The sequence below is a fragment of the Anser anser genome (genome assembly GCF_964211835.1).
Source record: "Anser anser genome assembly, chromosome: 17".
Taxonomy (NCBI): Eukaryota; Metazoa; Chordata; class Aves; order Anseriformes; family Anatidae; genus Anser; species Anser anser.
In genome coordinates, this window is record NC_139738.1 from 2,947,521 (window position 1) to 2,963,144 (window position 15,624).

Here is a 15,624-nt window from a genome sequence, read left to right on the forward strand (position 1 = left end):
TTGAGACCGTTGTAGTATTAAACCTCACTGCCATTAATGAAGCTAAAAGCAAGCACTAATACCATCACCGTACATTTGTCTGAGTTCCCTGGGCTTGTGAGGAGCACCCGGTGAGACGGGCTGGCAGAAAGAGCCCAGGGAGAGGGCAGTGAAAAAGGTGTGTGACAAAATTGCAATATCCCTTGCAAGGACCATCCTTTTAAGTGTCCTGTCTTAATGAATTCGTGACGTACTGCATTTTATCTGTGTTTGTTCTGAAAACCCAGTCAAAGAATGTGAATGTCACAAGTGGTGTCACCAGCTGATGAGGCCACTGGAACGAGTCAGATGCTATCCAAACGCACAGCCCTGCGTGTCTCGCTGTAGGTATTCACATTCAGCTCAACTGAGTTCCTAAGCAGTCAGTGCCCTTATTTTGTGTGGCGAAACTGAGGTACTCAGTATAAAAATGACCTAATGCACGCTGGATCTAAACAAAACCTGAAAGTTTGGGTGGTTATTACTACATTTAGGGAGTTTATGTCCATATTAATGTATTGCAGCATTGGTAAGATCCCCAGATGGATGCTTCCCAGTCTCTTGAATTTGGATCCTGCCATATGGAACCCACTGCGGTGGAGCCTTCCCTGGGATTCATAGGCTGCAGCACTGCCTCCGTCCTTGACCTCTTGGGCACAACCTTTGCACAGAAACCTTTGCACAGAAATGGGACCTTGCATCTCTGTTGCCTGAGGCTCTCAGGACTGATGCTGGCATTCACTGCTGAGCGAATTTTGAGGCACACTTTGCAGCATTCCAGCCATGTGAGTCCTCAGAGTTAATAGTGCGTCCCTTGGGGACAGCCAGGCATTCAGACATACCCGATACACAGGCCATGGCATTGTTTCAGACTACAATTTTGGCGTTCTTTCCCTGACACAGGAAATGTGCAGGCTGAGGGGAACATAGCCATGGATGCCATTTCCACGCCCTGGCTCTCTTGGTATTCACAATTATTCTTTTGATGCTGGAAAATCCTCCTTAAGCACTAAGCATCATTTGCCTTAAATTTTTTCTGTTGCTTTAGTTGAAAAGCAAAAGAATGAAAATTCAGTGTTTTCACTGCCAGATGTAGATTATCTAGCAGAGCAACACTGGCCTACAGAGGTACTGCTATTTCACTGGAAGGTGATGTGCTAAAGAAAACACTTCGGGTGTTTGCACAGCCTGTTTGAGGCAGCATTCAGCTGGTTAAAAATACTGTCTGGTCTTAAAATTGTCCTCTGCGTGAAAATTCCCCCTTGAGAACTAACAAGTGTGGAACGTCAATGTGGCCCATTAATTTCTTCATAGTGGTGTGAACAGATCACGTTTATGTCTGGGATAAATTATTTGCCTGGTAGTGAATGAGGAAGGTGTTTGAGACTCCATATGAGACATGGGATCAGCAGTCCCAGTCCGACTGATAGGAACACAAGTCAGAGCACCAAGAGCTCTATTCCAGCTCCTATTTCTTAAAAGAAACGCTGATTAAAACAATACAATAGAGTCAGAAAGCTTATATGTGAGCCCGATGCTAGGCAGTCAGAGCTGGGTGACGGCTGAATTACTTTATTCCTCAGTGGCATAAATATAAATTTTGAATAAAGTTTGCTTAGAGGCAGCACGAGAATAGTCTTTTTAGGATGCTAGCAGGAAATAAATTCAGGTTTGGAGTTTGGAAGCTTCTTACTCATAGTGAAACACCAGACAGCAGGTGTCCAGTGGTTTGGAACATGGAAAACAAATCTCCTGTGCAAATCATCTGACTTACAGACAGAATTTCATCTACTGGATGTATTTGGCAATGGACTCTGAATTGCAAATTCAATAAAGCAGCAATCTGCTCACGGACAGTTAAGGACAAAAATTTCCTGATAAGGTGACCCACGAGGGGTGAGATGTGACACATTGAGGATGGCCTAGTTTGGACATCTGTGATGGAGACAGCACCGGCCATTTCCAGTGGGCCCTTGAGACAACCCCCTGCTGATGAGCAGAGGTGCCCCCCCATGCCCCGCTGCTGCATAAATAGAGAATAGTTTTGTGGAAAAAAAATACAAACATGCTGGCAACTTTCTTTCTGGGTTGCATGCCTGATAATGATCAAAGACAAATATAAATAAAGTATCTGTGATGATAGAAGCATGCTGCCTAAGAAGTTGTTCTGAAGTACCTTATGCACGTGGAATGGTTTCTGTGCTGCTTGGCATACTCATACCAAGCTCAAATTTTGTTGTCTGCTGCTTTTCCAGGATCTTTGTGTGTACCTTTCTTTTGACATCAAGTGCTCAAGGCCAATCTAATTCATTTTCTAGCACTATTAGTGTACTCGTTCGTGCCTGTTACTTCTGCCTTTATCTGTTTATGGCATGCCCACGAACTGAGCTATAAGCAAAGGAAAAAGTTAGGAAAAAGGAAGGTAGACAGGCAGGCCAGGGTGCTAGGTTTTCCAGCAGTTGAATGAAATCAGGTGCTGCAAAGAGCTTGGTTTCTGCATCAGGATCCTCCTGCAGAGTTGGCTGCAACTCACAGTATGACTTCAGTGCTACTCGCAGTGCCGTTCCGTTTCTTCCTTGCTCTTCCTCTTTGCCTGGTAATACTCCATTTATTTCCTTTTCACAGTCCCTCGGATCAATGGCCATCCCAAACTGGACAGACATCGCGAGCACCCTCCTGGTTATGACAGCTCTTCTACCATGATGAGTAGTGAGCTGGAATCCAGCAGCTTCATTGACTCCGATGATGATGACAACACGAGCAGGTAGGGCATTGCCATAGTGACTGAGCTCTTAAATACTGTTTGTGTCTGTTTCCCAGCCACTAGACCGTGTATCTGGGCCTTTCTGAACATGCTGACTGGCAAGATGAAAAGAGTTACGTATTTTTTTCCATTTTTTTTTAATTTAATTTTCCTGCTAGGTATGATTTGAGGACTGGTAATTCATCAGTAACATGTTGAATATAGTCACTGCTCCAAGAAAAAAAGCTAACTTACTGGGATCCCTATCCAAGCTGACAACAGGCACAGTTCCAATTAAGAGAAATGTTCTGTTCCTGTTACTTTTCTTCCCTTTTAATAGCAAGAACGATTACATTTTAAAATCAAAGCAATATGCAACTGTCTACCTATTTGTGAAGTAATGATGTGAGTATTTTAACAAAATACCTTCATCGTGGATTCCGAATAAGTATGTACTTAACTAAAGCAGAATTGTAAAGGAATTCCTATATAATTGCATAGTCTGAGATCTGTGAGCTGTAGAGGAATTCATCAAAGCTAATGCTATTGCAAAGGCAGGCTGTGATGCCACATATTTACGACTTCTTAATTATTTTTTTCTTTTCATGCAGACAAATAGTGTGGTGAATTATTCCTTGTATTTTTTTTCAAAAAAAAATCCTCTACATTTCAAGACATCCTTGTTAATTTTTAAAGAATACTTTTGTTCTTTAAAATGTTTATGGGCCGATAAATTTCTCAGAGTCAAAATATAAATTTTTAAAAGTGCAAAATCAATCAAAACTAAGGTTGTTCATTTGGCCTCAGTGACAGCATTCTCTCAACACTCCCCGTAGAGGTATTAAAGCATCCCATACAGCCAGATGGGCTATGAAAACCCCTTACAGATCTCTATGAACTTACGAACTGGTTACAGATCTCGTGGTTTTAACTACAGATGTCTGTGAACAAAAAAGTTGCAACACGATATTCTTAAAATTTTAGGTAGAAGGGAAATAGCAAAGAGCAACTAGTCCTGGAGATATTTAACCGTTTGCCTTGTTTACAAACAGCTGAGTGGCTTATTGAACTCAGTGGATCTACTTGGTCTTGCAGTTAGTCATGGCTTAAATACCCGTTGAGGAACAGCAGTTCCTTCAACCTCTGCTCCAAGGCTGGGTGTTCCAAAGGGTTGAAAGGGTAACTAAATGAATGTTTAAGATTTGCTTCAGAATTAGGTTTCAGAACTTATTTTGTAGTTACGGTGAAGTTGCCAACACTTGAAGACGCAGAAAGTCGGTTATCTGGATGCTTTGTAGTTCACGTGGATATTTATATGCATAAAGGGTTGGCAAGAGCAGTAATTAATGGGAACGCACTCCGAGCCTTCCCAAAGCCTTTAGGGCTTTTAACTCCCCCTATTTTGAAAAAAAGAAAAAAAGCAAAACACAAAACAGCACAAACCCAACAACAACCCTGCAGGTGATTTTGCTTTTTTATCAATAAATGAATCATTTCCGTGGCAGCAAGATACGCAGTGGGGCAGGGTTAGCACAGTCAGGGTGGCCACTGAAGTGTATCGTCCTAGACCCAGCTAAATCTTTCTGTCCGTATGGATAACGAAAAGCTTCCTGCGTCTGACCCGTGAAGAAAGAGACTCTTCGAAGCTGCTGCGGAGGCCTTTTCCTTTCTAGGCTAGGGCAGAAGCTCTTGGCACCCAGAATAGCTGCCAGGCCAGCTAGTCAGGAAGAGCAGCTAAATGGAATGCTCCGAGGTATGCTGTTGTGTTGCACCGATGATGTTCCCGAGCAGATGAGAGATTGTGCTGGCAGGGAGAAGTTTTCTTTAGAGGCAAATCCAGCCAAATAGAAAACCGAGCATGCTCCAGATCTGCTGGAGACACGGAGGCCTGGGGAAAACAAGGTTGAAGGGGGTAAGTTTGTTTACTAACAGCTGATGAACTTTAGGGTCAGGACCTGCGTTGTAAAGGAGGCTGTACACAGGGGAGGTCACTGAGAAATCAGCTGTGAAGGATGTTACTGCCTTAGAAGCACCGAGCTTGAGGATGCTTTTCTAATAGTGTGTGTTTGTCACTGTTGTGTTTTATTTTTATCTTGGAGCAGTGCAGCAGAGTGGGTGAAATTCTTGTCCAAGAAGCCCTGTGTGCACTAAGGGACATGTTTTGGTGGTGGGACTCAGGGCGATGGTTGGACTTCATGATCCTGAAGGTGCTCTCCAACCTAAACAGTTCTCTCATTCATTTTCTTAGAGAGAAAGAACAATTTTTTGTTTCATTGACTCAATTTATTCTCAGATATTACAGGACAATACAGCTCTTCACATTCCTTTTGCTTCTCTATGTTAAATTTCTACTTTTAAGCTGAGTTGTTTTTAACAAGATTTGTTTGACACATTTTACCTGTATGGCATGAGACATCCTACTTATAATACAGGCAAATCTCTTGTCAGAAATCCTCTAAGTATAGTGGCGGTTTAATTGTCTTCTCTAATTGTGGGAACAGAAACTGGGTGTTTTGATTAATCTTTTCTTTTGGGATGTAGGAAAAGAAACAAAATGTTTCTTCTTGAAAGGAATCATCCAAGGAACGTGATTGCAATAATTTTATTTCCTTTGTCGTCAGAATATGCAATAATTGAATGTTAGTCTTATTTGCAGGCACTAGGTGGTATTTTGAATACAGATTGATGTACGGAGCTTAAACTTTTCAGTCTCATTTCTGTCTTCTGTTAAGCAAATAAATGTCTAGCAAATGTGAAGTGTGAGGCAGGAGGATTATTGTCAGCAACTTGCAATTAGTGTTCTCGGTTCAATGTAACTAATGGAATTAACTGTGAAAAAATTTGATTGCATTTATTTCTCATTTAAGAGATTAAAGTTAGTTCTTTTAAAGCTGTATGGATAAACTTTTTAACAAGTTATTTTTTTTACATTTTTTCCTTTCTTTGGAATTGTTTTCAATAACCATAAGCAATAACCATTATTTCTGTTTTAAATCTTTCCTGTGGGACTTATTAGCCTTTGTGCTAGAAGTGTAGTTGGGGTTTTGGCCAGCTGGAGCAGGAAATTGGTGGTTATGATTCCAGATTTTTTGCATCCTTCTTTTTCGCAAAAGCTCAAATATACCTCCTCCTTCACTCATCAGTTTGTAGAAATCATTCAGCGAACCATTTGCTGAAACTCTTCTGTTCCTATCCCTTCCTATCCCTCATTTCCACAACGTGCTATCCAGATAAAACTCATCCTCTGGAAAGCAGAGGGAGAACTTTGCCACTGGGTGAATTTCGTGATCTCCTGCTGCGGGCAGGTGTGACTTTCAGTATAGGTTTTCTCTCCCTTTTCCTTCTCTACTCTGTGGAAATTGCAAACTTAGAATTGCCTTTTACAATAGGCAGTGTTAGCCAGAGGCGTTACCCCTTTCAGGAACACAGTAATGAGAAACTGGATAAATGAAAAGATGTGTATGAATTTTGATGAATCCTCTTTATCCACAGTAACCAGGAGAGGATGCCATTTTGAAAAAGTTGGGGACAGGCAGTGCTGCACGCTCCTTAGGTGACACCGCTGGGATAAACCCCACAAAATATGATACAGCAGTAGGCAAAATACGCATGTAAGCAACAAAAGCCAACTGCCTGACTGCTGTGAGTGACTCCGAAGTGTGCTTATAGTAGCCAGAAGGACAGATAAAATTTTATGGTTTTGTCCTTTCTGTTATGAGCTAGCCCAGCTGTTCCTGAAACGAGTGACAAGTCTTGCTGTGTTAGGGGAAAGCGCAGGGCTTTCGCCCTCCTGTCTGCAGGGGGAACGGAGTCTGCGAGCGGAGGGTTTGTTTGCAGGTGGGAGCACTGAATGCGTGCTCGGATCGGTGGAGGGCTGGCACTCCCATCTCTCGTACAGCCTTTGAAGACATCTTGGTGCCTGGCTTGTGTTCAGGCAGGAAAGCTCCCCCGGTCTCGTGACTCTTTGTTTTTTGCTGCCCTTCTCAAACAGCAAGCAGGTTCACTGGGATGAGGGCAGCACGCGTTGCCTTTCTTTAGATTCTCCATAATTGTTGTGTGCTGGAAAATTGTAGCTTAATCCTCCTGGTAACGAGATGATCTGGGAGAGAAGAGGAGGATAATGAAATCAGAGAGGAGCTAGGAAGAGGGAGAATATTGGTAGTAAAATATAAGGGGGTTTTATGTCAGTCTTTGCCAGTGCTTTCAAAAACAGTGGTGAATATTGAACAAGTCCGATTTTGGGAGCCCAGCATCTGAGAGACCTCTTTATTTTCCTCATCAGAAAGGCTAGGTCTTAGAAACCAGGTGCCGTGAGCTGTTTCCATGGATGGAGAATTATCAAATCTTTGATCTCTTTTGAAAATCCCACCTCTTGGCTCCTTACATTATTTTGCCTTGCTGGGAGGGGAAAAAGGAGTGTGAGGTTAGCATGCCTGAAATACTTTTGTGAACTCAAAGAGAACGTCAAGATATTCACGCCCTCCAAGCAGTCTGTAATACTCAGCTGAGCGTGTCTGACTAAAACATACGTACTTGATGCAAGCTGGGTTTCCCTGTGTGCTGGGGTTGTCATCTCAAGACAGCAAGCTCCTTTGTGAGGTTGCTGGTATCAGGTTTTGCTTGGGGTATTGTAGAGTTCCTGCATGCAGCTAGGACTTTGAAGGCAGGGACGTGGCGAGTGGGAAGAAGACTGGCACTGTTTCCTTTGTGCCAGTGCCAGTTCAATTACTTACGTTGTATAGGGTTGGATTTTTTAAATCTTGGTTCATGGTGGAGCGTTGCTTTGTCTCTTCTGCCATTCTTAACATCATAAACAGAGGAGGGAGGGATCTGTGGTGTTGCACCTCTGAAAGCCAGGCTTTGTTCCAGGCTTCTGAAATTAATTTGGGCAAATCCATTTATCTCATTCTGTGTCTCGATCCACTACCTGTAAAATGAGAATAATTAACTTCCCTAACTCACGGGGAGAGAGAGCTTAAGGATATATGCGTGGGATGTGATACATTTGGGTTCTACACATCTGAAAAACCTTGCAGGGGGGGAAAGAAGAGGACCTGCAAAGTGAAACATTCCCTATTCCTCTGTCACTAGTTGGAAGTAGCTGTTATCAAGGGCTACTTATTTCACCAAATTCAAGCCCCGGTGCCGTGTCCCTGTTAACAGGGTAGTCGGTGGCAGACGAAAACAGCACCGTGACAAGGCCAACATGAAACAGCATTAAGAGATTCTCCAGGCTGTCTGTTGAAATTAAAATCATTATTTAATGTGCACCTGTTCTTACGGTGTGCATTTTTCTTTGGGCATGAGGTCAGGACCACCACCGAAGTAGCAGAAGATGGCCACCTCTGTCCTTTGGCTGGTCAAATCAGGGCGATAGATGCCTGTTGCAATGCAGGTTGTATTCAGTCTTGCTGCCGGAAGGAAGAAAGCTGGGAAATTACACTCTCTAATCCTTGTGTAGTTTAGCTGGTAACTTCTCTGTGCTCCTAGGAAGAGGCTAAGATACAGCATGTGCTGGGATTGAGCAGCAGTTGGGCAGCAAGCAGAGCAATGCATCGTAAGCTGGCTGTTGGTGTCTGAATTATTTCTCTCTTCTGTGTTTGTGGGAATCTGCCTGTTTTTGGCAGGGGGCAGCGAATCGCAAATGGCTCAGCTTTACAGAGTTGACATTTGCTCTGAATTTCCCTCAGGTTGAGTAGCTCCACTGAGCAAAGCACTTCGTCGCGGCTCATACGGAAGCATAAACGCAGGAGGAGGAAACAAAGGATGCGGCAGATTGACAGGGTAAGGCTGGCATCATCATTTTCCAAGAAGGTGAACCATGATTTTGAGTGTAGCGTGTGAATTAGGAAGGGATTCAGAACAGATCTGTGCCCAGCTGAAGTCATTGGAAAGAATCGCTTTGGCTCCAGTCTACCCTGGACTAAATCTCTAAGGTTTGAAGCTTTGCAGCACTAGGTTCAAATTCTTTTTCTCCTCCCCCTTCCTCCTTTTACTGTGGTGTGGTCACGTTGCTTGTTGTCTCTTTCAAGCCCATCCTCTGCAGGACAACTTCCTTATGCTTCTGGCTGGTGTGGGCGAGGGGTTAATGCGAAGGTGTCTGCGGTCCTGTCCTAGACATCTGATGCACAAAGTGCTGAGGCGGGCACCCTGCTGAAAGGAGAAACCCAAGTTTATAGGAAATTTCAAATCTTTTCTTGTCCTTTCCTGTGCTAGTCCCATGATAACAGGACAAGGGTGATTTAAATGACAGTTCGTAAAGTAGTTGCTTCATTCTCCTATAAATATCAGTCTTTACAGATTAGAGAATGAGTATGTATGTATTTTATCACTAGAACTGGAGTAGTAGTGAGGAAAAAGTATTGTAGAAGACAAGATAAACACATGTTTATTTTCTTGGGGGGAGGAGGTATTTGCTCACTTTCTGAAGGATCGTGTGTTGCTCTCTCTTTAGGGAGGAGCCTGTGGACGTAATAATTCACACTACACTGGGCACTTAATGTTTGAATGTCTGCCTGTCAGTCATGTAGTCGGGATGCAGAAATGACTCAGTGTGAATTTCAGCTGAGAAACCTCAGTATAGGAACTTGCTTCATGTGTTTTGTAAAGAACCCTTTGCAGAAAGCGTGGATTGTGTTCAGATTTTTTTTCCTTACAGATTCTAAATGAAGAATAATTTTGAGGAGTCCATAGAGGTTTCTGGATGCCTTCCAGATGGAAACCTATTAATCAGTTCCCGATGAATTAGCCCTCAGTAGTTATTTTTATTGCCTTATTTTGAGCTATTTAAAACCTTGAGAATTTTCTGTTATATTTTGCAGTCATCCTCGTTCAGCAGCATCACTGATTCTACCATGTCCCTAAATATCATCACTGTCACACTCAACATGGGTAAGAGGACGAGCAGTGTTTTTTTATGATGAATTTCAAGTGATACGGATATATTTTGTCACGGTGCAGTAGCCTTTGGAGCACATAGAAAGTTGCTTGATTTGAAAGAACTCCAGTCAAACTAAAGGGAAGGGCAGCTGAAAGTTGCTAACTCTGTTGGGTGTGCCTGGGTTCCCAGTCCAGTACTGGATAATTGGGAGCTATTTGCACAAGCAGATCAGTTTTCTTCCCAAGAAGTCCAGGGAAGGAGCTGGAAATGTAGACCCAGGATACGGAGTTCTGCTTTTATTTCTAGGAACGGTAAGGGGTCAGATATTGCCCTTCTGTTCTTGCTCCTAACACTGAAGGTTTGCATTTCTGCAGCTCACAAGTTTTGTTGTTTAGCCAGTTAGAAAAGTGCAGGACTGTCAGTTCAGCACCTTTCAGTAGCATCAAATTTTTCCTTCCTCTTCTGAGGTGTGGAAAAACATTGCCTGATGCTGATCAGCTGCCTAATTTCTAAGTGTAGACACGTCTTTTCAATGTCGCTTCTCTTGCTAATTTTTTGAATGTAACTTTTCACTTTTTGTCTTGTAAGAAAAAATGATGGGTTTAGCAACTTTTCCCTGAATGTGCAAGAAAAAATGATGGGTTTAGCAACCTTTCCCTGACCATGCCAGGCAGACTTATCCCAGTAGGGCAAACTGAGGTATTGTAAATCAAACGCAGCCCAGCTGATGTGTTGAGAGAAAGCAATGAACTGATTTTTCAGGACTGAAGTAACCTGGTGTTAGCTCTTCAATATCATTTCAGTCACCTTGTTTGCTTTTCTTCCCCCCCCATCCTCCCCTTTTTGCCTGTATAGAAAAGTATAACTTCCTGGGAATCAGCATTGTAGGACAAAGCAATGACCGGGGTGATGGTGGCATATACATTGGCTCTATTATGAAAGGAGGGGCTGTGGCAGCAGACGGCCGAATTGAACCAGGAGACATGCTTCTGCAGGTTGGTCTGTGTCCAGAAATACGTGCTGCTCTCTTGTACGTTGGTGGCTTCAGCTCTGTCATCCCACCAGATCCATGGATTCAGTTAACCAGAATTCACCCATGCTCAGAGAAATGTGTCACAAAGACTGTTCTCACTTCAATGCATAAATCTTAGCGAACTCTGTTGGATAGTTGATGTTCTCTGAGAAGCAACATTTCTGCACCTGCTCAGGGGAATGGAAACAGTTAGAAGGCAAATAAATTTGGAAACAAATAACTAGAATGTCTTTCGGGTTCCTGTTGCTAAGCCTGACCTCTGCTTTTTGCAACATTTCAGGTGAATGATGTCAATTTTGAGAACATGAGCAATGACGATGCAGTACGGGTTTTACGGGAAATAGTCTCCAAGCCAGGGTGAGCATATTACAAAATCTCTCGCTACTTATACTCCGTATACAGTTATTGGTGTTGGGCAAACCTCACAAATCAACATTTTGATCTGAATAAGCAGCCAATGTGATTGCTGATTTCAACTCTGAACTTCTTAGTGTGAGTGATGGGTAGATGAGACTGGTTTCAACGTACCAGCCAAAACCAACACAAACTGGGAGTTGTCTGGTTTCAGTAGCACCATTTGTTTGTATGATGAGAGTTTTAATATCTCAGGAGCTGATCATTTAACAGATTTCACCAGTAGCGCTCATGATATATGGAAAAACAGAAACTGATCTGATACTAGTCTGTGCTGAAAATACTTGGACAAGCATCTCAAAAGCCTTCTCAGAATGTACCTGACAACTGTTTGATAGGACTAAGTTGGTTTGAGAGAATTCACTGTGGCAGTCACAACTTCTTTGGGAAAGTTGAGAGTCACCCTTACCTGTTTTCTTTATTCCCAGACCTATCAGCCTAACGGTAGCCAAATGTTGGGACCCTACTCCCAGGAGTTATTTCACCATCCCCAGGGGTGAGTACATATTTATGCTCCTTGCTGAGTTCCTGTGGAGCCAGCAAGGTCTAGAACATTTTTCAGCAATTTTGGCATCTGATTTCCTTTCCCTACAAGTTCCATGTTTCTAATTTGAAGTTTGAACGTGTTGCTTGGTTGCTTTTTGTGTTAGGAGGCAGGGGCTTAAGATAGCGTTTCTGAGGCTGCAGTGCCTGTATCCTTCTCAACTTAACCTTTTTATTGATAGAAGTTTGGGAGGAAAAATATACTTAGGTGTTAAAAAGCCTCATTTTGTCATGTATGCACTTGTAAGAAAGAATTTAAACGGAGTATTTTTAAAATCTGAGGCAAACAACGTTGTCTAATATGCATAGACACTCTTGAAAATTATCTAATTTGAAAATTCTGATTTAATAAATAGTTCAGTAGCTATAAAAGATCTGTGCTCTTGTGACAAACACAGCTGCCTCCTGCTAGTGAGTGCTGTGCTCAAGATACTGAAGCCAGCTTGTTGCCAGTCCTAAGATGCTGTGGATAGCATCAGCTATTGAAAGAATACAATAGACTCCTGCAGACTTACAGGAACTCACTTGGTGAAGTCTTCAGGAAAACCAGCATCAACAAAAGAAAAACCCACAAATCACATATTTCAGATTTGCTACAGGGAGAGCTTGTGTATCAGTTTGCCCTTTGTTTATTGAAGATATACCCATTGTGACCCGAGGCAAATAGCTGTCGTAGGGTAAATTGGTTGCATTAACGTGTGGGATATGTTGAAGAAGCACCCGCCATAAGCAGAGCTCTTGTTTATTATTTCTGGTTTTAAGAATTATCTTACAAGGCAATGGAACAACAGCTACTGTAATTCAGAAGAAAAGTAATCCAGGATAAGGGGAAAATTCAGTTTTGTTCCCAGCTTTAAAAATGTCTTGCTTTGTGCATGTTCTTAAGGTCTGGGTGTAATTTTCATTCCTCTCTGATTCCAGTCTCTTTGAATGCTCTTTTCTGTTTGTTTTGCAAGATTATTCCAGTCCTGGAAAATTTCGTTATGGCTCTTGAAAACACTGAGAGGGGAATTCCCTGATGCCTTATTTCTGCACATACAGAGCTCTAAAGTTACCATTCTATTTCACCTACAGTAGAAGATTCACCCTTTGAGTGGTTGTTTTGGGTCTAAAGCTCTTAGAAGTAGGCAGAGACCTTCCTGTCTGCTGGGGCAGAACACTCGGTAGTATTTCACATCGTAGCAAAATGAGAATCTCTCACTGTGCAGAATAACAGTGAAATATTATGACTGGACTGATAGCTTCTTTCCTACAAGTAAAAATATTTCCTGCATGGAAAAATACGACAGTTGCAGGAGCATGGCATGGTTACGTCCTGTGAGGCTGGTGCAGCAATTCCTAGATTAAACTTATTCTGCTGTCAAGGTGTTTTCTATTCCCTTCAGCTGGGGCTGTCTCTGTTGTGAGAACAGAACGGCAAGGACTTGGGCTTTCAAAAAACATTTGCTCTTACTAGGATTGTACTGTTTAATGCAAATCTGATTCCATTCGCCTTTTTCTCCCTGTTTTGCAGCTGAACCAGTGAGGCCAATTGACCCTGCGGCGTGGATCTCTCATACCACAGCCATGACGGGAGCGTACCCCCGTTACGGTATGAGCCCCTCCATGAGCATCACCACATCTACCAGCTCCTCACTAACAAGCTCAATTCCCGATTCGGAAAGTAAGTCACACTGCGGCCAGCACAGGGCAGGCGTCTTCTGCTCGGGGCCAGCAGTGCAGAGCTGTGTGCAAAAACGACCCCAGCCACGAGCACGATGAAAACGACAGCCGTCACAGAACTCTTGAATGCTTTTTTTTTTTTACATTTGTTGTTCTTAAGGGGAGCATAAAGCCTTTTTCGAAAGGTCAGAAGTTAATGCAGTGGTGTTTTGCCAGGGTTTACGTGCAGGGAGAGGTGGCTTCTGGTCCCTTTTAAAGTTACAAGTCAGGCCCCCAACTTTACCCCCTCAGATGAATGTGAGGGCTTCCTCCTTGCATTTGGCTGCTTTTTTAGAAATTTAAATAATTTGCTTCAGGTGAATGTCACTGGATAGCAATGTTAGCGTATCGTTTAGGAAATCTTCACTGATATTTACATAGCCTTCTTTTATACTTTTTTTATACTTTTAGGATTTATTGAACTGAGAAAAAACAAATGTCCCATGTGAAATTAAGGTTAGAGTTCAGCCTTCTCTCCTGGTTTGTCTGTCTGTGACAGTCTCCAAAATAGTCATATCCATGTAACCAACAAGTTGTCATGATTCCTTATCTTGGAAACTTTTGTTTAAAGAATATAAACTCTTCCTTTCTTTTACTTTCCCCTTGCTTTCTGATGTGAATGTGGGATAAAAGGTAGCATTTGGTTTGAAATGCGTGGCACTAAGGCAAGGCAAATAGATGAGGATCACGCATCCCTGAGAAAACTGTCCACTGAAATCCTAGTTTATATTTAAGTGTATGTGTTACGTGTTCGTACTTAAAACAGCTCTTAATCTTTGTTACTTGACAGGAAAGCACTGAGGCACTTTATACCTCAATAATATGGGTTTGTTTCCTGTAATATTAATATGGAAGAGTTTGTCTAGAGATGCAGCCTTTCTATCAGATTTTTCATCTCTAGCAAGGAAATTTGTTGTATTTGTTTATATATACATGCAAATCTTGAAGTGGCTTTAAACTTCTGAGGAGATTATCTCACTTGTGGAACAAAGCTCATTCAGTATGCATTCACTGAAAACCATCTAAATACTTGTATGTTTATCAAGAAAGGGATACTGAAGTGTTTGCCAGATCTGGAGTCTAAACTAGAAGGACTGAGTATTATTTTACATTTGGTAAGATTTTTTTCCAGAGAGAAAGGGAGGGTATCATTAAAAAGAACAAAAACCAAACCAAACAAAAAAACAACAACCCTTCAAATACTTTAAAGACCAGTGTGGTATTGATGATTAGGGACAGAATCTTTCCGGGACAAAGGCATGGCTGAAGCATGAAAGTTGCATTTGCAGGGCCCATTTAAGCCCTATCGGAGTACATAGGTGTCTGCCTCTTTTTCTCTTACTCTCTCTGTTATTTTACAAGGGGATTGCTCCTGGGATTATGCCTCACCATGAACTGAAAAGGGGGTTATCCTTTCTGTAGGTGTAGTAGTAGGCAGCACCACTGGAGGGAAAATACATCTGCAGTAGAAAGCAAGTGAACCACTTAGATGATGACTGCTTTACCTTGAGATGTGTTTTCAGCCTTACAGGTACTAAAGATTCCTGGAATCAAATGTATCTACTGACTGCTGTCAAACAAGAGTCTGTTACTCTATTTACATTCCTCTTGAAATATTCCTGTACTGTGTGCCTTGGTATATAGTAATGTGATTGGGAAGTGTGGAATGTAGACACCCTCTCAATCATACTTTTAAAATAAAGGTTATTTGGGAGCAGAACCATGTTTCTGGAGACAGCTTCTCATTTCTATGTCAGTGACTTTCCCGAATGCAAGAAATCGGGGAGTACCCCTGAGCTTTATTGTGACCTGTTTAACACTGCTTGCCTCGGTTCAGTCCTGTGAACCCCGCAGAGCACGGCAGGCAACACCTCAGGGCCCTAAGCACAGGGAGCACCTGTCCCCTGAAACCTTCTTGCCAGGAAAAACAAAGCTGGGGAAGAAGGGAGGAAGAGAGAAAGAGGGGGCAGAGAGAGAGAAAGAGGCTGTGCATTTGCATCTCGGGGAGCCTTGTGAACGATGGGGCCTTCTCACTTTTCAAGTTCCAGTTGAAAATTCTCTATTTCAGTTCCTCTGAGGGTAGAGTCACTGGTATTTGAAGCGAATCTAGTGTCTGTTCTACAGAATCTGGCTGTAGAAGTGGAAGCAGTGAATTAATGGAATCATCTTAGGCAAAGCTGTTTCATGGTTCCTCGTTTTAAGTGCTGTGAATGCCTGCTGCTTTACTCTGTTTATATAGCAAGGCCAGGATTGAATAATTCTAAATGGATTGAATAACTCTGCTTTTCTTCT

The 15,624-nt window shown here is 42.4% G+C and overlaps 1 protein-coding gene across 3 annotated transcripts in view; it reads left to right on the forward strand.

The window, feature by feature from the left end:
• DVL1 (dishevelled segment polarity protein 1) overlaps positions 1 to 15,624 on the forward strand; it is an 83,699-nt gene that overhangs the window by 56,182 nt on the left and 11,893 nt on the right. For 2 of the 3 annotated variants that reach the window (XM_083803189.1, XM_083803191.1), the window contains exons 5-11: positions 2,644 to 2,782; positions 8,452 to 8,545; positions 9,583 to 9,652; positions 10,497 to 10,636; positions 10,955 to 11,031; positions 11,517 to 11,584; positions 13,145 to 13,294. In XM_083803189.1, coding sequence (XP_083659315.1) covers positions 2,644 to 2,782; positions 8,452 to 8,545; positions 9,583 to 9,652; positions 10,497 to 10,636; positions 10,955 to 11,031; positions 11,517 to 11,584; positions 13,145 to 13,294 — 738 coding nt within the window. The remainder of the gene's footprint in view (positions 1 to 2,643; positions 2,783 to 8,451; positions 8,546 to 9,582; positions 9,653 to 10,496; positions 10,637 to 10,954; positions 11,032 to 11,516; positions 11,585 to 13,144; positions 13,295 to 15,624) is intronic. The other variant, XM_083803190.1, reaches the window with a different exon arrangement.